This window comes from Adiantum capillus-veneris, chromosome 24, assembly GCF_014529385.1.
Source record: "Adiantum capillus-veneris isolate H3 chromosome 24, ASM1452938v2, whole genome shotgun sequence".
Taxonomy (NCBI): Eukaryota; Viridiplantae; Streptophyta; class Polypodiopsida; order Polypodiales; family Pteridaceae; genus Adiantum; species Adiantum capillus-veneris.
The window spans coordinates 83,452,063-83,474,804 of record NC_140954.1 but is presented as its reverse complement, the minus strand read 5'-3'; the positions used below and the strand labels follow the sequence as shown (position 1 = coordinate 83,474,804).

At 44.1% G+C, this 22,742-nt stretch overlaps 1 protein-coding gene across 1 annotated transcript in view; it reads right to left on the bottom strand.

Moving 5' to 3' along the window:
• Positions 1 to 239: 239 nt before the first annotated feature.
• LOC147426683 (ER membrane protein complex subunit-like protein) overlaps positions 240 to 22,742 on the bottom strand; it is a 55,486-nt gene continuing 32,983 nt past the window's right edge. Inside the window, exons 2-6 of the mRNA XM_086498903.1 lie at positions 1,100 to 1,156; positions 859 to 1,012; positions 644 to 741; positions 501 to 566; positions 240 to 416 (exon numbers count right to left, since the gene is read on the bottom strand). Of these exons, the coding sequence (XP_086355029.1) occupies positions 378 to 416; positions 501 to 566; positions 644 to 741; positions 859 to 1,012; positions 1,100 to 1,156 (414 nt within the window). The 3' untranslated portion in view covers positions 240 to 377. The remainder of the gene's footprint in view (positions 417 to 500; positions 567 to 643; positions 742 to 858; positions 1,013 to 1,099; positions 1,157 to 22,742) is intronic.

Here is a 22,742-nt window from a genome sequence, read left to right as displayed (position 1 = left end):
GTGCCAACAAGTAGAGCTACCACACAAAATTACAACAAAGATGGCAATTTTTGGTGGCAAATTTTCTTGTTTACAAAAAACTATGATTGTCGAAGTACCTCCTTTGATACATAGTAAGATCTCATCAAGTGATGAAGTTGTGAAATTAAAAGCCACCTATGTGATGGAGTGGTATCGGCAATCCCGATTCATCTCCCAAAGAGAACTGAGTTGCATCTTGTGAGGGATCCTTGCATAATGGTCACATTACATCCTCTTCTAAAATGAAAGAAATCTGCTCGCCAAAAATATAATAGGGCCAAAAATGATTCCAAAGGCTGGCAGCTTATGGATTAGCCACAGGAGAGCGCAACAGCCGAAATTGCATACCACTGGCATCACTTGAATGGAATGCCGCCTCCAGAGAATTCAGCCATCTGGAGCATAATAATTGGAACCAATTCATTATATGCAAACATGAAAGACACACACTCTTTCCTGTGAAGGAAAAAAGGACTTACAGGTGGCGGTGGTAGGGAGGACACCCAATCCGACGCATGTGTCGGAAGAAGGCCTAGTGTGTTAAGCTGTAGCATCAAACAATCAGTGTACAATTAAATTGTGTCGTGGCTCACACAGGTAACCAATGAAAATGAAAGCATACCTTCCACAGCCCTAGAAGTAAGCCAGCAACATTCAGACATATAAAGACAATCTTTGGAAGCAACGTGTCTGTTCTAGCATCCTGGAACGGCTCAAAAACTGCCAGCTTCATTGTTAGCATTAGATCAAGAGGCTGGTTCTCAAAGCATTAAAACCCTGACCCCTCATTAGAACAGAAAAAAAGACATTAAATGTGAAGATATCTACACTACTTACCTTTGCCAACACTTTGAAGAGCACTGATAGGTTGCCATAATGCCGAGATTGTGATCCCAATGCTAAACAAATGGACAGTGCTGCCAGCCATCCACATCATGAAGCCCATCATGAGCAGATTCTTAAAAGGAGCTTGTGCTACCTCCCATGCTTTCTATAAGTTTAAACCACAGTACAATAAACCATAAGACATAGTGAACTGAAATGAACATAACAACATAAAATAGTCCTGGAAACTTACTTGCTGCTTCCATGAAAGATCTGTCTCTTTCTTTTGACGACCAGCCCCAGCCTCATCCTACAGAACATGTTTACAAATTTTGAGCTTGAGGCTAAATCACAATAACTTCCATGCAAAATGTTATAAACAAGGAAAAAAACTTCATCAACTTTCGGCAGCATATAGCTGCACCGAGGATTGGCTCTCTTGAATGGCTGCACGAATTAGACGTCAAAGTAGTTTGGGCCCATAATCCTACGGGGAAAGGTCAATCACTCATTCATAATGACTGGTAGCCCACAGAAGTAGTTGCCAGTGCAGAGTTCAATGACACATGCTCTGAATATCTGCTCTGAGGAAGTCGCACTTGCCTCCCATAAGCTATGGAGAAGTTATTTCAATTGGAAGAATTCAAGTGGAAGGAGAGAATAAATCACCCAAGAATGCAATGAACTATCGTTCCAAGAGTGTGGTTTATCATTAATAAGTCAGTCTTATCTTCTTGCAACTCAAGACTTCATGGTCTTGAGCCTTGTGGTTCATGGTAAGTCTCCATCTATTGCTACACAGTTTCTCTCTATCACTACTATGGCTCGTCAACTTTGAGATGATCTCTACGCTTTTTAAGGATCCATCTCTATCACAAAGCTTGAGAAGAAAATGCATGAGCTACAACGAAAACATCATTGAGAAGATTAGAGAGTTCTCACCAATTAAGCAGCAATTGGAGGAATGCGGTCACCAAGTGACCAATCCAGTGGACAAGCAACTAAGAAAGCTTCCTTCCAGTTTCAAGCACTTCATCTCTCTTTAATGGCAAATGCCTCAAACAGAAAGAACAAACAAAACAATGCTCTCGTTGTTCAAAATAAAGGAAAGAGTGCATTCTCGAAGGAACCTAAACCAACAAAGCTTTTACACCTAACAATGATTCCGAAGATTCTTGTCACTGCATAGATGATTTTTCTGAAGATAAAGGAAAATCCAAGGAATTTAATAACAGCAAAGGCAAAGAAGAGGAGTACCGTATCAGCCTTTAATTAAAGGCAGCCCACTGCTAAGGACCTCAGTAGCCACAAGCCTGCACATAAGCACCTACAAAAGGAGGCTAGAGAGAGATGAAGAGGGATAATATAACCGGCCTATACAACGTAGAGGGTGGTACTATTTCAATTACCTGTTAACTTTACACAGAGCACTGAGAAGGGAAGAGAACACAGTTGCGTCCAGCGACTAGAATGTCACTGCGCACACGAGACCGACACCTTGTAGGCCCCAAAGACTGGCGCCCCTTTCGGTATTTCTTTATTCAAATTAAGGTAGACAATCCGACCACTTAGCACAAGCTTTCACAAAGCTGTCCAAACCTGGCGAGGGTTGAAAATGCAGGTTTTCGACCGGATTTCGACAGCATAACAACGCAAAAACCCCTGTAGGTCAAAAACACCTGTCTAGGACGGATTCCCTCGATATCTGGAAGCTTTCTGGTGAGCTGTCACAGAAATTCAGCGGGCTGTAATTCTCTGTTTTTCACTGCCGGGAGCCCAAAAGCCTGTACACGCATCCCAAGGCTCTCACGACGCTCCCCCGATGTTCCCTTGCAGTTTAGGTGCGAAACCCTAAACCTGCAGAAAAACACAGCAGGCTATAATTCCCTGTTTCGGATCGTTTTTAGCGGAGCGAACACGCCTACGCATGTCCCAAGGGCTCCCGCACGCAATGGGACAGTTCCCCTGTGAATTGGACGAGTTTTCACGCGAGAAAACTCTCCAAACTCGCAATCTTTCGTGATGGAATTGTGCGTACCTGTGGGGGATTAGCAATTAGCTAATCCGGTTCTTGTTTAGAAGGCTCTTGCCTTGGCAAACGCACATAAACCCCCAGAACTGTACATAGGTCAAATGAGAAGCCCACTAGTGGGGCATAACATACTGTACGTAGGGGAGAAAGAGAGCAGTATGTAGCGTGCGGGACATCACTCCCGTCACCATACTGTGCATAGAGGGCAAGGTAAGCATTCCATAGCTTCTGTACCTACTACAATCCACCTGAGGCTGAAAATGGCGCCCCCTTTGTTAATATGCAGCTCGTTTTTGCCTCCCAGAGTGGCAGAATCGCTCATAGGCGGACACGTCGCCCAGTTTCCGAGTTTGGGCTTTCCCTGCTAAAAATATCTCAACTAGTGCGTCAGTTGACTTGGCAGCAGAGCAATAAAATGTTCCCCTTGTCATTTCAGAGCTAATGACGCGAACACATTTTCCGGTCAAAAATAGCAGTTCCCTAATTTTTAGGAGATGCTTCCATGGCGTCCCTATCGGTCTCCTAACCATCATTGAAGACTACCATTTGACCAACATCTACAATGTGGGTTAATTTACTGCCCCTTTCAACTTATAAAGTTGCAATGACTTGACGAGTGGCCCAAATTCCAGTTTGGCGCACACGAGCTTCCATACTCATCAGAATTCAGTGCTAACTGGCCCGGGCAGTCCCTGTCTGACCGACCTAAATCCCCGATGTGAGAAACCCATTTGGCTGCAACCGTTTCACACTGGCCATGCAATGTCCACTTGCACCTTTTCAAGGGTTTTGGGACAAACAAGTAAAAATAAAATAAATATATCTAATACTTATTTACGGAAGGCAACAGGAAAAATACACCTCTTGGTGACACACCCACCCTTGAAATACTGCAAGCGACCTCGCTTGCCTGCCAATAATACATGCAGATATCTCCTGATATCACATATATTCTATGATGCGAATCCAAGATATACATGCTTTCGAAAATGTAGCGTTGGACGATTAAACAATCCCACCAACCTGGCTACGACACATATATCAAGCATAGAAGTCTTCTAGTGTACTCTTGAGCACAAACTTCTCTAGCTAAATTCTGTATGGAAAGAGTAGATACAATTGCTTAACTACTCTCTTGAGCATCATGAACCATGCTCTTGCCTTGCTCCAAAAAGGTTGCATCAAGTCACTGTGGATTCCATTTGAAAGGCTTCAAGATACAATTGCAATAGCTGAGGTGAATCAAGCAATTCAGACTCTTCCATCCATTTGGCATCTAATGATGGATAGTTCTTGAACTTCACCAAATAGCGTCTTGCAACCTTTCCTCTAACCTTTCTTTATGTGCCAATATCTGTTCAGGAACAAGGATTTCATCCAATTCTTCCACTTCGGGTTGTTCCTCATCAAGCATATTCTCTGGCACATCACCAACAAAGGGCCTTAGAAGGCTGACATGAAAAGCATTATGTATTTTCCAGCCTTCTGGTAGCTTTAACCTGTAAGCTACATCGCTGATCTTTTCTGAAATCTGAAAAGGACCATAATATCGCATACCGAGCTTAGGAAACAAGCGTTCCTTGCCTTTCCTTTTCCTTAACCTGGCCTTTTCAAAGCGCAAAAGTACCCAATCACCAAGTGAAAATACAAGTTCACGACGGTGACGATCAGCAGCTTTCTTTTGCTTAGCCTGAGTCTTCTCAAGAGCAATCTTTATCTTCCTGTATGTTTCATCCATATCTTGCACATACTTGTCTGCCTCAAATATCTTGTCCTTAGTCTGCAAAATGGGTGGGACTTTCTTTCCTCCTTCCACTATCTCAAATGGTGCCTTACCTGTTGATGTATGCACAGTGTTATTGTAAGCATATTCAACCAATGGGAGATGGTGTTCCCAAGTTGCCTTGTGCTCTGAGACATAACATTTGAGTAGGTCCAAGACAGTAGAATTTGCCTCTTCTGATTGTCCATCAGTTTGCGGATGAAACGAAGAAGAGAACTTGAGCGTAGTGCCCATGTTCTCAAACAATGCCTTCCAGAAAAGACTCGTCATACGTGGATCCCTGTCACTGACAATTGACTGAGGCATCCCATGATATTTAAAGATATTGCTCATGAATATCTTGACCATGTGTTCTGGCTTTATCTTCTTCCTAACAGGAATGAAATGGGCCTGCTTACTGAAACTACAAATGATAGTCCAAATCCCATCATTTCCTGTTTGCGTCCTTGGAAGATCAAAGATAAAGTCCATTGCTATACTTTCCCATGGCCTATCAGGGATCGGCAATGGCTGCAACAATCCCGGTTGCTTTTGTCTGTCAAATTTGACTTTTTGGCATACTAAGCATGATCTTACAAATGTGTCAACATCTTGACGCAAAGCTGGCCAATAGAAGAATGCCTCAACCCCTTTCACTGTCGCATCAATTCCACGATGCCCAGCATAAGGTGGAGCATAACTTTCCATCAAAATCTTTGGCCGTAACTGTTTAGTAACGCATAACTTTCCATGCATCATGAGAAAGTCATTCTTAAGCATATAGTGCTCATGATGTTGCCCATCAACAAGCTGGTCATAGATCCTTGCAAAATCTGACTCTTCAGCATATTGTGTCTTCATTTCGTCTAGTTCACAATGGTCTTCATTTCATAATAGGAACATAAGCCTAGAAAGCTTCGAATGTCATGTACGGACTTCAAGTCTGGCCATGACCTAATTGCTTCCACTTTAGCGGGATCCATGCATACCCCATCCTTTGAAACAATGTGCCCAAGGAAGTGAATCTCTTGCAAAAAGAATTCACTCTTCTTCGCATTAATGAGTAGCCTGTTCCTACGTAACTCATTGAAAACTGCAGTCAAGTGATCCCTATGCTCCTCTTCAGACTTTGAGTAGACAATCATGTCATCAAAGAAGGTACCCACGAAGTTTCTATGTGGTCTAAAAATTCTGTCCATCATTCTATTAAATGTGGCAGGAGCATTTGTGAGACCAAATGGCATGACAAGAAACTCATAGAGACCAAATGTTGTCTTGAACGCAGTCTTATGGACATCTTCTGGTCTAATGCGTATCTGATGATACCCGCTCTTTAGGTCTATTCTTGTAAACAATGATGCTCCCTCAAGCCGATCAAGAATGTCATCTATCCTCGGTATGGGGAACCTGTTCTTGATGGTATTCTTATTCAAGGCGCGATAGTCAATGCACATGCGCCATGAACCATCTTTCTTCTGCACTAAGAGTACAGGCGAACAAAAAGGGGATGAACTGGGCTGAATCAGCCCCTTCTCTAAAAGCTCGTTGACCTGACCCATAATCTCTTTTTGCTGAGCTGCACTAACCCTGTATGGTGGTCTATTCGGTGGACTAGAACCTGGCACAAGATCTATAGTATGATCCTCAGGTCTCTCAAGAGGTAACTCCCCTGGCAAAGAGTCCGAAAAACAATCACTAAAACCACTCAAAAAAGTTGACCCGTCTTTATCTAAGGTAGACAAATTAGATACAACTTGAGGTACTTCTTTTGCAAAGATCAAGTACGCAGAAAGATGATTCTTTATTACAGATGAAATAGCAGAAGCAGAAACAACTGGAACAGACTCGCCTTTAAGCTTTACATCAAGGACATGAGTCTTTCCTCTATGTACAAGGGTAATCTTTTTGTTGTAAGTATCCACCATAGCATGTAACCTGTAACACCATGGGATACCCAGTAACACATCACAGCCCTCAAGCGGCATAATATGAAATTCTTCCGCATCCACATAGCTCTGAATGTGCAGACGAAGCTTTCCCAGAATGGGAGTAACAGGCTCTGAATGTCATGGGCATGCCAAACCTGCTTCGCCTGTCATACCCATCTCCTCTGCACGAATGCCCAACTTTGATGCCAATTCTGGTGATATGAAATTTGCACGGGCTCCTGGATCAAAGAAAACCAGCATTGTCTGGTCTCTAACTTTGCCCCAAGCTCTGCACAGCTCCGTGGCATCTGTGTTTGGCTGATCTCCAACCAAATCTGGAACAAGTCCTGCACTCGGCTTTGGCTTCTTCCCTTTATGGTCTGACTTGTCATCCTTATCCTGTGACTTCTTCTGTGGGCACTCATTTGCAAAGTGTCCTTCCTGTTCACAAATGTAGCATTTCTTGGCCTCCCTAAGAGCTTTCCTTTCTTGAAAAGTTTTGCCAGAAAAATGCCTTTTTTGTCCTTGTCCTTGTCCTTGTTCCGAAGAAGATTTAGACTGCTTCTTGGACATATCAGCTTCTTGAGTGGAGGGCTTCTTTGCAGGAGACTCAGAAGGCTTTGCTGCAACATTGCCCTTGGCTGAAAACTGTTTGCCCTGGGCCCCTTTCTTGTGGCTATTAAATCCATTGGAATCTCCCTTCGACAGATTGTTGGCCACTCTTGCATTCTCTATCAATTGAAACATATTCATGACAGTAGTCTTTGTGCAGTAGTCCCTGATTTTCTTAGGCAATCCACAACAGTACTTCTCAATTTGTTCTGACAAAGGCACAAACCTGTAAGAGGTGACTGGCAACAGTGCGGCCCAAAACTGTTTATTGTACTCTTCCAAATTCGCACACTGTTTAGCATTCAACACGTGCCATTCTGTCATCACATCCACTTCAAAAGTGTTTGTCAACCATGCAGGCACAAAAAGCTGTTTGAATTGGACCCAAGTTGTTGGGGCTTGACCCTGGTTCAACAATGCGGTCCACCATTGGAGCGCATTCCCTTTCAAGAAAGTGGCAGCCTTGCGTATCTTTGAAGATTCCGTGAAGTTTCCTCCAGCATAAGCTGCATCGAACTGCTGTATGAAGGTCAAAGCCTTTAATTGGTCCTCAGTTCCTCTGAAAGTTTCAAACTTCACTCCCTGCCCACCTTCCTTGTAATCCTTAGGCTGACTCAAAGGAGCCACATTATCATAAACAGGTGCCTGTTAACAGTGGTGCTCCATGAGTGTTCATTCCAGCACTCGCATCAACTGTTTTCCCTGTCATATCTGCATTTTGTACGCATGGCTGCGAAAAACCAGCCATACCAAATTGTGTTCCAGGCACTCGGAACTGGCCGTAGGCACCTTGAAAACCTGGTTGGACACCCATGTTCGCGTACATAGGGTTACCCATGCCTGTTTGCATTGTCCCGAACACATTCCCTGGCATATAACCCGTGGAAGGTCCAGCCATAGCTTGAAACACTGAACCACCTCCAAAATAACCAGGATAAGTATTAGGTAATGGAAGGGTCTGACGCATAGCCTGTTCATTGCTCCCTTGACCATTCACAAACGGTTCCTGTCCAGCTAAAGCAAGTTGCTTTGGATCATTGGACACCGCTAGTTGCTCAACCAAATGGGCTTTCCCTCAAGCATCATGAGTCCTCTGCGCATTGGAAATCTCCTTTTCTTGCAACGGCTCAATCATGCCCTGTGTAGGAGGCTGAAAACCCTGTGTTGGAGCCTGTAAGAATTCCTGCATCCTTGGGTTGTTAGCCAACTGCTGAAACATGTCCATGCAACAACGCAGTTGAGTTCTAAACAACCTGTCCTCTTCTTGAAGAGTTGAAGGAATTTTCTCTGTGCCATGTGAGGAAGATCCCTCTTCAGGTACTTGGTCTCTCTTCTCTGCCATATCGACAAGCTCTGTGTTGCTTTCACCCACAACAATCCACGCTGCACTTTTTGAAGAAAAAGTGACTATCCCGTCGATGGAACCATATAACCGGCCTATACAACGTAGAGGGCGGTACTATTTCAATTACCTGTTAACTTTAACAGAGCACTCAGAAGGGAAGAGAACACAGTTGCGTCCAACAACTAGAATGTCACTGCGCACACGAGACCGACACCCTGTAGGCCCCAAAGACTGGCGCCCCTTTCGGCATTTCTTTATTCAAATTAAGGTAGACGATCCGACCACTTAGCACAAGCTTTCACAAAGCTGTCCAAACCTGGCGAGGGCTGAAAACGCAGGTTTTCGACCGGATTTCGACAACATAACGGCGCAAAAACCCCTGTAGGTCAAAAACACCTGTCTAGGACGGATTCCCTTGATATCTGGAAGCTTTCTAGTGAGCTGTCACAGAAATTCAGCGGGCTGTAATTCTCTGTTTTTCACTACCGGGAGCCTAAAAGCCTGTACACGCATCCCAAGGCTCTCACAAGGCTCCCCCGATGTTCCCTTGCAGTTTAGGTGCGAAACCCTAAACCTGCAGAAAAACACAGCAGGCTGTAATTCCCTATTTCGGATCGTTTTTAGCGGAGCGAACACGCCTACGCGTGTCCCAAGGGCTCCCGCACGCAATGGGACAGTTCCCCTATGAATTGGACGAGTTTTCACGCGAGAAAACTCTCCAAACTCGCAATCTTTCGTGATGGAACTGTGCGTACCTGTGGGGGATTAGCAATTAGCTAATCCAGTTCCTGTTCAGAAGGCTCTTGCCTTGGCAAACGCGCATAAACCCCCAGAACTGTACATAGGTCAAATGAGAAGCCCACTAGTGGGGCATAACATACTGTACGTAGGGGAGAAAGAGAGCAGTATGTAGCGTGCGGGACATCACTCCCGTCACCATACTGTGCATAGAGGGCAAGGTAAGCATTCCATAGCTTCTGTACTTGCTACAATCCACCTGAGGCTGAAAATGGCACCCCCTTTGTTGATATGTAGATCGTTTTTGCCTCCCAGAGTGACAGAATCGCTAACAGGCTGACACGTCGCCCAGTTTCCGAGTTTGGGCTTTCCCTGCTAAAAATATCTCAACTAGTGCGTCAGTTGACTTGGCAGCAGAGCAATAAAATGTTCCCCTTGTCATTTCAGAGCTAATAACGCGAACACATTTTCCGGTCAAAAATAGCAGTTCCCTAATTTTTAGGAGATGCTTCCATGGCGTCCCTATCGGTCTCCTGACCATCATTGAAGACTACCATTTGACCAACATCTACAATGTGGGTTAATTTACTGGCCCCTTTCAACTTATAAAGTTGCAGTCACTTGACGAGTGGCCCAAATTCCAGTTTGGTGCACATGAGCTTCCATACTCATCAGAATTCAGTGCTAACTGGCCCGGGCAGTCCCTGTCTGACCGACCTAAATCCCCGATGTGAGAAACCTATTTGGCTGCAGCCGTTTCACACTGGCCATGCAATGTCCACTTGCACCTTTTCAAGGGTTTTGGGACAAACAAGTAAAAATAAAATAAATATATCTAATACTTATTTACGGAAGGCAACAGGAAAAATACACCTCCCGGTGACAGATAACTAGAGAGAGAGAGAGAGAGAGAGAGAGAGAGAGAGAGAGAGAGAGAGAGATGTAAAGAGAGTAGATCCTAAAAAGCTGGCTCTATACTGAAAACTCTGGAATACACAAAACAAGGGGGGCAGGGGTCCCTGTACAGTAGGGAAAACATGGAGAAACTAGAGACACTACACCTAGAAAACCCTAAGAAGAGGGGTCCTGCCTCATGCCACCCAATAGGGTGGGCACATACATGATTTGTACTGCAAAAATGGCAAATCTACCTTATATATGGCCAAGCACGGCCTCAAAACAAACCTCGCTCTCTAAACTACTGCTAGGCGATAATGGAGCCACCATCGGACTATGTTTGGTGAAGATATCAACATAGGTTATCTGACATAAGATAATACTCAAATTGAATAGAACCATCTAGGGTCTTCTCACCGACAAGGTGAGACTGTATTTCTATATGCTTGGTCTAAGCAGGGGACTGCTTACAATCCACAGTAATCGCGGGAGAATTCAACAGTGCAAGAGTAGTACCACGCGTAGCTATATGACTGCAACCGACTGCACAAACAACGCGAGGGAGGTCGTGGTCACATAGGAGGAGGAAGTGTCACGAGGACGTGGTAATGGCGTGGCAACTGCTAACCTTAGTTGTTGGTTTCTTCCCATGATTTTCGTTTGATTTTTGAGACCCACTTTTTGAAGTTGCAAATGGCCGGACATTGTATGGCCAGTTGTTTCACCCGCAGACGGGAAGTTGGTCGGCACTGGAATTCCGGTAGTAAAAGGGTGTCTAGGCTCAATTCAAAGTCATCTAGGTCCCCTCATCGCACTTAATAAGTTGGTGGATACTAGGAAATTAACTCCATAGATGCACAGTAACAAGGTGGGGTCACCCAGAGAAAATCACCCGAGAATTGGGCTACATTGCATTTTTGGATGTGGTCCCATAGTGAAAGATGGTCAGATGACCAGTGAGAGTCCAATGGAAGCATCTCCTAAAATTTAGGGAACTACTATTTTGGTCCATGAAATTTGTTCGCGTCATTAGCTCCGGAATGACAAGAGGAACGTTTCATTACTCTGCCGCTAAGTCAACTAAGCAACTGGTTGAGATATTTTTAGACCAAAAGGTCCAAAGCGGGGAATTAATGCATGAGTGCCACTTGGCACATTTTTGGGCATTTTCCAACTTAAGAGAGAGAGAAGCATTAAAACAAATTGTGGGCTGCATTTATCAGCCGTACCAAAGCTAGTATGTGCTTGTCTATCTACTGTTGCTAAATTGGCTTTATCTTACAGAAAAATAATTCTCAATGAATTATTGGATTTATAAGTGAGAGGGTTTTCTCGCTTGGAACACCAAGGAAAAATAATTCTAAATAAATTATTGGAATTTAAAGTGAGAGGGCTTTTCTCACTGGAGACATCCGAGTACAGAGTATTCCTAGTGCGTCATTTAAAGTAATGACGGGAACACTGAGAACGGGAATATCTGTAAGGCCACCAAGAACGGGTACTTCTGATTCGTCACATCGGATGGGTGACAAGGAGCATCGGAAACAAGTATCCGACCATCCGGGAACGGACATCTCTGATGCGTCATAGGATGGGTGACATAGAGCATCGTGAAGGAGATTGTACCGTAAGTTCGGTAGGAAAGGACTAGGTGATGGGTATTCCTGATGCGTCACAAGGTGGGTGACGGGTGCATCGGAAAGGGAATATCCATAGTCGGAAGGAAATTCCGAACTGTGTTAGAATTGTGCACAAGCACTTGAATGAAGATGGGTTCAGAGGAAACTTTGAGGAAAAACAGATGCTTTCTGAGAAAGCGGGATTGCTTTTCGGGAAAGCAGATGCTTTCCCGCGAGGAAGTCTATGTCTGCATTGCAACTGTGCATGTGATTGCATCCAGGGACGCCTGGGAAGTGATGTGAAAGCATTGTTTTTAACTTATAAGGTTTTATTGAGTTTTTGGGCATATTTTTAAAATACGCCGGTCGCCCATTTAATAAGTGGGCAGCCATCTGATAAATAAGGCAACAAATCAGCCAACGTTTTCTCTCTCTCTCTCTCTTTCTGGCAGAACAACGGGAAAAAAAAAAAAAACGGCCGCGTTCTCTACGCGAGCAGCTATTCATGCCCGTGGCTAGGAGCTATAAAAGCATCACATGCCCTCACTCAGAGGAAAAAAGACCAATCTTTGCAAGGAGGAGATGCTGCTGCAGATTTCAGCCGTAAAGAAGACATTGCCGGTGATGCCCATGACTGCCCCAAGTGTACCAGATGTCGCCAAGACCCAGTGCGCGAGTTCCCTCGCGAAGAAGTGCCTACGGAGCGTGTTTCCATCGCGAGAAGTTGCTGTTTTTCTCTGTTTTCAGCCCATAAACGTCGTAGACGGGGCTGATTTACGAGAAGGAACCCGAGAACACACCTCTTCTGTGTGTAAGATTGGAAGAGAGGATTTTCTATGTAGAGATCTCTTCCGGGGAATTGTTTTTCAAGAACCGAGTTGTGTTTCGAGCATCGAGACTTTGAAGGTAAGGATTTTCATGTTAAGATATCTAAGTATTTGATTGCAGGTGTACTTCCTCTTCGTGAGGGAGTAGGAGCAGAGGAAGGCATGAGCCTGTGCACGAGAAAAGCGCTCTGAGGAACTAGAGCCAGATCAGCCCAAGGGTTTCGTACCCAAGTTTGGGAAGCAGATCCACGGATTGAAGAGAGGTAGACTCTCGAGATGTGATCCGGAAGTTGAAATTCCCAAGGGAAGGACTTCGTGTCCAAGAAAGCGGAGTTATTCTGCAGAAACAGAGTCGAAAAAGAGTTGCAGGGATGTCATGCCCTGAGTCTGGAAGGTGTGATCCAGAGGCGAGAACCTTGGTTCTCAAGGAATTGGAATAAGGAACGGAAGTTCCTTGGAATAGGGTTTTGCCCTAAGAATCGGAAGCTGAGGCTTCCGGGAACCATCAAGTCTTATTCTAGAACGAACATGGTAATACGTTCGGTTCAAGTGCTTGTATAGACTTCTCCTCAGTAATAAAGATACTATTACAGGGGGGGGACCAGCCCATCTTCTGTTCCCAGTACTGTGTCGATCTTCTCACTTTATCTCTCTCTCTCTATCTATTTCTCTCTATATCCTCTGGCTTCAATATTAAGTGATAAATTTTATTTATCCAGTATATTTTATATTGCTATGCGCTCCCGTTTGTGACATCTACCCTATATATGAAATGAAGTGCAAGAACCGAAGCCTAGCACAGCATTCACTACTCTCTCTCTCTCTCCCCCTCCCTACAGTTATGTGATGCCCCACAAGAGGGCTCTTCATTTGACCTATGTGCAGTTGTGTGGGTTCATGTGCAATTGCCAAGGCAAGAGCCTCTTGCACAGGTACTGGATTAGCTAGTTGCTAATCCCCTGCAGCAGGTACAGGTAAATTTGGAGAGGTTTCACGTAAGAAATCTCGTCCGATTCAAAGGGCAAGTATCCCTACAGGTGCGGGAGCTCAAGGACTTGCTAAGGATGCGATCGGCTCGCGAAACAGAGCCCAAAACAGGGAAATACAGCCTGCTGTGTATTTTTGCAGGTTTAGGGTTTCGGCCCTAAACGGTCCCTAATACCCCAAGAGGTCCGGGGACACGGGGAGACCGCTAAATGATTTGGCGCATTTTCAGGGCAAAAAACAGAGAGTTCACCTTGCTGCAGATTCTCGCCAGGTTTTGCAAAGTGTCCGTATGCGTCGGGAAAGGCATCTATTGTGTGGGCATACTGTCTGTGAAGCGTCCTAGTACAGTTATGCTGCAGAGATCGGGCCAAAACAGTCATTTTTAGCCCGGATTATGCAGGACAGCTCGTAGGAAATCACAGATTTTATTCCCTCTTTGAATACAATAAAGAAATACCGAAAGGGGCGCCAGTCTTTGGGGCCAACTAGTATCGGTGTCTACTTGGTAGCGCTCTAGCTTCTAAGCCGTGTGTGTTTGAAGTATCAAGTATCAATTCCAGTTACAAGTTTTCTTTTGCAAAGTTTCTCTGTGTCCTAAAGTCTAAAGTAAAGTTTCGGGTGAAAGCCTACATCTACCGCCCTACGGGCCGGTTTCAAGAAGAGCCGCCATCGCCGGGAGCCACTACTCGTCATGACATGACCTCTCTCTCTCTCTCTCTCTCTCTCTCTCTCTCTCTCTCTCTCTCTCTCTCTCTCTCTCTCTCTCTCTCTCTCTCTCTCTCTCTCTCTCTCTCTCTCTCTCTCTCTCAGGCAAGAAAGAGGTTGATTTCTATCACTTGAAAAATCCCTCAAAACACCCAGATGGTGTTGATTTTGAGAGCAAGTACATGACTGTTTACAAAGCGGCCCAAAGCAACAATATGGAGACTGTATGTTAGGTGCAACGGAAGTGGTGATGGTGATAGCCCAGGATGAGTGCTCCACACGTACACAAGGTTCCTTTTACTTAACAAGAGATGTCCAATGAATAGAGAGAGGAGCGAAGAGAGCTGTGAGCGAAGGTTTTGTGAGTGAGAGAGAGGAAGAAGACTAACACCAGCTGGGGTCCCAAAACCCCCTCCAAGGGACCCGAGATTGTAGACAAAGGTGAAGTCATGGAGCCGGAGCAGATTTCATTGCATCGCTTTCGGCACGGTTTCAAGAAGCAAGCACACCAATACCTCACCTAAATAAGGGGGGGATGTCAAGTGCACATCTAACCCTATGTGCATGCGAACAAGTTATAACTTCTACTTCTAGTGTTTAGAATAGCCTAGGATGTGTTGTGGCAACCGTGTGAGCCTCACAGAGGATCTACATGTCCAAGCACTTTAGGTAGAATGCATATATTCTGATTGTACAGGAACATCTACCGGTGTCTGCTAGGTGTAGTGATATTATTGATAAGTGACATATTTTACGGGAAGTTGTGGGGCCTTTCTCTTGCAGTGCTCGACCTTCTCCTAAATGCTATATAAGTGATCCCTTGGCTCACCCTTGCACCCATCATAGATGAGTACTCCAGGCATGGGCAGCCAGTGCCCTAAGAACCTAGCATTTCCTTAGCTTTTCCCAACTTTGAGCATTTCCATCGGCCTCTCCCTTTGACACTCACGTTTTTGGAAGCACATAGCCTCATCGTTTTCCATCAGAAACTCATCGCTTGCAGTTCCAGAATCATCAACGTTTTGAGCCTAAAGCACTAGTGTTCGCAGTTTTCAGCCCATACATCATCATCTTCAGCACCCTCAACATCTAGCATTAGCATATCAGGTTAAAGTTTGCAGATCTATGCCAAATTCTCTAGCGTTTTCAGATTTCAGCCCTTTGCCTCTCAAGCAGCGTCAGTATCAGCATCCCGGTGCATGATCCCATCCGCATTAGACCATTGTATCAGCATTTATGCAATCTAAAGCAAATCCTACTCTAGCAATAGAGTCGGGTTCATCCTCTTCAAGAATCTCCTTGGGGGATTTCCCCAAAACAACTTCAACCAAGAAACATTGAAAACGTTGTGCATTGACCATGAATTAGGTAACCACAATTTCATAGACACATCAATTATCTTTTAGATAACTGGAAATGGACCATACTTCCTAAAAGACAACTTTGGACACTTCTTTTTTACTTGCTTAAGCCTTTGCTTCATGATTCTAAGATACACCCAATCCCCTTCCTTGATAGAGACACCATGATGATGCTTGGAAGCCTACCTTGAATAAGATTCTTGAGCCTTGCTTAGCCGAAGCTTCACACTCTTGATAACCTCCATTCCCAGGACTGGCTCTCGTGCATGGAAATCAGGCAACTAACTGACCAATCTAGTCAACAAAGGCTTAAAACGACCAAATGTCGTTAGGGAATGAAGGCCTAAGTGCCTTGTACTTATTAACTTATAAGTTAAAAGACTTATAAGTGAGGGGGCCCAAGTGTGAATGGCCCCCTAGTCACTTACTCATATACTGAAAGGTCAAGCCCAAAATAAATCTATTGTGACTTTTCCCAAAAACTTCTACGAGTTCTCTCTCTCTCTCACGTATTTTCTCTGCGTGTGCTTCTTCTGCGCCACTCTCCTCTTCTCCTTCACTCTCATTGCATAGAGTAGCAAGTGGGCTCTCTCTCCTGCTCCCCCACACTTGGTATCAGAGCATTAGGGTTTCCAAGAGAGCCATTTTCGCAACACAGATCAGAATTCTGTTCTTGCTCTCTGCGGGAAGGATATTCAACCATTTTCGATCAACTCTGTCACGAAGGGATCCTCTCACCGTGTAGAATCGACCTCCGGTGACAGTTTCCCCAAAATTAGGGTTTCAAAAACTGGCGAACAGCAGCCTATTTCTGCTGAAATTGACCAATTTCGGGGTCAATTTGATGCAATTTCATTAGGGCAAGTCTCACAGGTCAATCTTACAGGTGTTTCCACCAACGAGGTTCTGAAAATTCAGCAAAACAGGTGTTTACAGGTCTGATTTTTGCCCTAAAACAGGGAATTTCAGCAAGCAAATGATGTATACACCTTGTGGAAACCTTTGGTAAGGGTTTGGCAGTGAATGTACACCGTTTTGGGGTGATTTCGCGTGAAATTTGCTCACTGTTTTTCTGTAACAGCAAGCTGTTTTTGCCCGATTGCGCACATTTGGGCGTGTTTAGGTCGGCAAAACAGGGTTTCAGTGTTTGCAATCACTCAGAATGGCTTCTAGCAGTGAAAGTGGCAATTTGTTGCACATTCGCAAGCTTGAAGGGGCCCATAACTTTGCTATATGGAAGAAGCAATGTTATAATGTGATGTTACAGAAGAAACAGGCGAAACCTATTAAGTTACAGGGTGTGAAACCGGATGATATGGAGGTTGAAGAATGGGAAGAAGTGGACGAGTTGGCTCGCTCCACGATCATGCTTTCGGTGTCTGACATTTACTCTTCAATGTAGAGAATGAGCAGACAGCATGGGGCATGTGGAAGCGTTTAGACGAGTTGTATGCACAGCAGAGTGCTGCCAGTAAAGTGTATTGGCTTAAGAAGCTTATGGATCTCCGCATGAAGGAGGACACGCACATGTCAGTGCACCTCAATGAATTCAATTCTATTTTCAGCCAACTGACAGAGCTGAAATTCACGATTGATGAGGAGTTCAAAGCTACTTTTCTGCTATGCACATTGCCCGAGAGTTCGGATGTATTCCGGACAGCTCTTAGTAACTCAAGTGCGTCACTTAAGTATGCAGATGTAGAGAGTTCTCTCTTGATGGAAGAGATGAACAGGAAGAACACCACAGGTGGGTCTTCTAATGCATTGCACTTGAGAGGCAGGTCTCAACAGAGGGAGAAATCTGACAGTAAGGACAGGGCACGCAGCAAATCTCGTAGGAAAGATGTTGTGTGTCATCATTGGGGAAAGAAATATTTTGTCTCGTTTATCGATGATGCTACACGTAAGGTGTGGGTGTATCCAATACGTGCTAAAAGCGATGTTTTGGATACTTTCAAGAAGCTTCTTGCGTTTGTTGAGAATCAAACTGACAAGAAGCTTAGGTCTTTGCGCTCAGACAATGGGGGGGAGTATGTATCAAAAGCATTTATTGACTTTTGTGCTACTTAAGGTATTAAAAGAGAGCTCACGGCTCCTTTTAATCCCTCTCAGAATGGAGTTGCAGAGAGGTTGAACCGAACTATCCAAGAGAAAGTTCGGAGTATGCTGTCACATGCTGCATTACCTCATGGTTTTTGGGCAGAAGCTGTGCAAACAGCTATTCACTTGATTAATCGCTCACCTAGCAAGGCTTTGGGTGGAAAGGTGCCTGAGGAGGTGTGGTCTGGCAAGCCACCCTCATATGCACATTTAAGAGTGTTTGGTTGTGAGGCCTATGTTCACATCCGGAGTGAACTGCGCACCAAACTAGAACCAAAGTCTCATAAATGCATTTTCCTAGGATATGGTGAGGATGGTGAAATGGGGTATAGATTATGGGATCCCGCATTACGGAAAATCATACGCAGCAATGATGTCATCTTCAATGAGAATTGCATGCACAAACAGCCCACAAAGGTCGAGGAAGTGCGCCGGGTTGTTTTTCGTGAAGATGTTACATATGGACAGCCAAGAAGGCCCAATGTTCAGCAGCCTTTACATGCTGAAAATGGTGCTGAAAATCAGCCAATAGCTGCTGAAAATCAGCCCCAACAAGTTGCCATTGATGCACCACAGGTAGGGGAACAGGTTGATGCTCCTAGACCGCCCGTTGTTGCGATGCAGCCGGCTGAACAGCCTGCTGTTTTTGATGGTTTACAGGCTGAAAATCCACCTGTTATGGATCATTGGGTGCGTAGGTCTACTCGGGTGACAAGGCCCCCCGATAGATATGAACCGTCTTTGGACTATGTCATGCTTACTGATTGTGGTGAGCCGTCTTGCTATAAAGAGGCTATGCAACGGGAAGACAGTAAGAAATGGTTCAAAGCAATGGTTTCGGAAATGCAGTCTTTGGAGAAAAACCATACATGGAACTTGGTTGATTTGCCTAAAGGGCATAAGGCTCTGCCATGTAAATGGGTTTACAAGACCAAGGTCACATCTGATGCTTCTTCTAAGTACAAGGCACGTTTGGTTGCTAAAGGGTACAAGCAAAAGCATGGTGTTGATTTTGATGAGATTTTTTCTCCTGTTGTAAAGCTTGCCACATTACGTCTTGTTTTAGGCCTGGTTGCTTCTGAAGATATGGAGTTAAAGCAAATGGATGTCAAAACAGCGTTTTTGCATGGCGATTTGCTTGAGATGATCTATATGATGCAGCCAGAAGGTTTTGTGTCAAAGGGGCAAGAGAAGAAAGTATGTAGACTCTTGAAGAGCTTGTATGGTTTGAAACAGTCTCCCCGTGCATGGTATCACAAGTTTGATACATTCATGAGATCTCAAGGATACAAAAGAAGTAATTCTGATCACTGTTTGTATATCAAAACGGCAAGTGATGGATCTCTTCTATTGCTGATTTTGTATGTTGATGACATGCTTATTGCGGGTAAAAATGTCACGGAGTTGGATGCATTACAGCAAAGCTTAAAGAATCGCTTTGACATGAAGGATCTTGGTGATGCTAATCATATTTTGGGCATGCGTATCTCTCGAGATAGACCCAACAGGCGTCTGTATCTATCTCAACGAGATTATGTTAATAAGGTGCTACATCGTTTTCATATGGATGGGGGAAAGGCACTTGGTATTCCGCTGCCTACATATGTAAAACTAACTGCACATGACTGCCCAAACACAGATGATATGCGGGCTGAAATGGCCAAGATTCCTTATGCATCAGCCGTTGGCAGTTTGATGTATGCTATGGTTGCTACACGTCCGGACATTGCATTTGCGGTGGGAGTGGTAAGCAGGTACATGAGCAATCCTGGCAAAAAGCATTGGGAAGCAGTGAAGTGTATCTTGAGATACTTGAAAGGCACTAAAGACTTGTGCATTTGTTTTGGGAAGAGTGAGACATCTGTGCATGGCTTTACAGATGCAGATTTTGCTGGACATCCAGATTGCAGGAAGTCTACCTCTGGATATGTGTTTACATTCACAGGAGGTGCAGTTTCTTGGATTTCTAGACTGCAAAAATGTGTTGCTTTGTCTACCACTGAGGCTGAGTATGTGGCTGCCACTGAGGCATGCAAAGAAGCTTTGTGGCTCATGCGTTTGGTAGAAGAGCTTGGCATTAAGTCACCGGTTCCTGTGCTACACTGTGATAGTCAGAGTGCTATTATGCTTGCAAGGAATCCTGTTTTTCATGCCAAGACAAAGCACATAGAGGTGAAGTATCATTTTATCAGGAGTGTGCTTGATGACAAGAGCATTACACTTGTCAAGGTGCACACAGATGACAATCCTGCAGATCTTTTGACCAAGAGTCTTCCAGCAGAGCGGTTTGCATATTGCAATCAGATGATGGGTGTTGGATGAGTAAGTGCATGATCAGCTGATGTATCATAGTTAGCTGATTCTTTGATCTCCCAAGGTACATTGCCTTTAGGTGGGAGGTTGTTAGGGAATAAAGGCCTAAGTGCCTTGTACTTATTAACTTATAAGTTAAAAGACTTATAAGTGAGGGGGCCCAAGTGTGAATGGCCCCCTAGTCACTTACTCATATACTCAAAGGTCAAGCCCAAAATAAATCTATCGTGACTTTTCCCAAAAACTTCTACGAGTTCTCTCTCTCTCTCACGTATTTTCTCTGCGTGTGCTTCTTCTGCGCCACTCTCCTCTTCTCCTTCACTCTCATTGCATAAGATAGCAAGTGGGCTCTCTCTCCTGCTCCCCCACAAATGTTGCCTCATACGGAGTTCTAACAATGCCACTAGAATAAGAGTCGTTCAAAATTGCTTGTACTAGGAGGAAATGTTGTTCCCGGTGGGACTGTGGATTGTTCGCAAAACATCCAAGGCTAATTGATTGTACATCTCAGTTTGACCATCTGACTGTGCATGAAATGCACATGTGTCAAAATTTTCAAAGAGTGCTTGCCAAAAATGTGACGTGAACTTAACATCCCTATCTAAAATAATCGACTTTGGAAAACCACGAAGAGCATACCAATGCTTAATAAACAAACAAGGCACATCTTGTGCTGCCACTTGGGTCTTACAAGGAATGAGCATGCAAAACTTACTAAAATGATCAACAATGGTTAAACATTGTGTATTCCTTGAATGCAAATCAAGAGGAAGATTAGTCACAAAATCCATTGAAATGTCCTGAAGCGAGCCTTCGGAAATAGGCAACGGTATCAAAAGACCTTGTTGCTTATCTCGAGGAGCTTTAGCTTTTGACAAATAGAACAAGATGTGACATATCTAAAAACATATTTTCGCATCTTAGGCAAATAAGAGAATCTTTCAACTTTTATTAACGTGGTATTCATGCCTATATGCCCATCTGTGAGTGCATCATGTGCATCGTGCAATATGGCTTCCCTAAGAGAGGTAACACACAAAGACGGTGACAAAAACACAAGAGACCATCATGAACTAGATAGTTTGTGGGCCCTTGTGTAGCAAGAGCCTGCAAGCATTGTTTACCAAACTCAAAATCTGCATACTGATTTTCATGCTATCAAAAGATACTCCCTGAAATTATAGACCTTGACTCAAGGGTCAAAACGTGTCCTTTGTGACTTAATGCATCTGCAACTGGGTTAGCATTACTTGGAACATATTCAATATGGTAGTCCAAAAACTGTGACCATCGGGCTTGACAGTTGCACTAGGCATAGATTGGTCACTGGAGCCACTTGAGGGCTTGATGATCAATTCGAACCACAATAAAAAATTATTCCAATGCTTGAGGGAATAAATGACAAAGAGAAGTTCCTTATCATACATTCAGTAATTCTTTTCTGCACTGTTTAACTTTCTATTGAGAAATGCAACTGGACGGCCAAGCTGCTACAACACAGCTACTATGACAACGTTGCTCGCATCCAAGTTTCAGTCACCGCAACCTTGAGAGATTTAAAAGCCTCGATGGCTACCTCAGGCAAGCTAACGCGTCGGCATGTCTTAGACCCTTTCAAAACATCAGTCATAGGTACAACGATGTGTGCAAAATCCTTCATATGCGAACTATATGCCTGACTCGGACCTAAAAGTAAACGCATACTATATGCCATTTGAGTAAATCTCAATTACAAACCTATTCTACTTTAGCGCGATCTAGTGAGACACCGATTGCAGAGACCTCAATCAAAAAAAGTGTTGACTTCTTAGCTGCAATATACAACTGAGACTCATCTAGACGGGCTAAAACCATCTATATATCCCGCTCATGATGTTCTCAAGATGGTGAAAAATTCAAAATGTCATCAAGGAAAATGAACACACATATATCAATCATGTCATTAGAGAAGACACAACAAACTTGCGAGATGAAAAGACACTTGTTGAACAGACTTGCACATTTGGACTTTCATGCGTGATTGATGAGTTCATGCCAAGAGCGAATCTAGAGGCCACAACGGGAGTCACTGGAATAGCTCCTAAATGTGCTCTTTTCATTAGAGAATCAATAATCACATCATGTGCACGACCACAATCAAATAAGACCACAATGCGCTGACCATTCGCATGACCATAACACTTAATGAGAGACTCATCAGGATCATAAGAAACTTGGGCCGCACTACTTTGCTCATGCATGACACTAACAGAAGATGTGGATTCTTTCTTAAGGTGATTCCTTAGGACAATCTCTTTTCATGTGACCATTAGTGTCAGGTGCAGCGAAATTAAAATGGTAAAGATCTAGGTTTTACACTTCCAGAAATCCTTTTCTTGCATTAGTGATTCCTTTTAGCTTGAATGATGGTTCCTTTTACTTTACCCTGAAGAGAGGGAATGAGAGAGTGTGATAGAGATGTGTAAAGGGAGAGAGAAAAAGAGAGAAGAGGAGATTGACACCCGATGGGATCCCAACCAACCCTTTCAAGGGCCCCCCACACCGTTGCCGATGTGGTATTTGCTTTTGATTGCAAAAATGGAATGTACACACATGCAATACCTGAAGTACAGACTCTGCTGAGTCGAATGATGACTGTCGCCATGGTAACTACTCAAGACGAGGCACCTC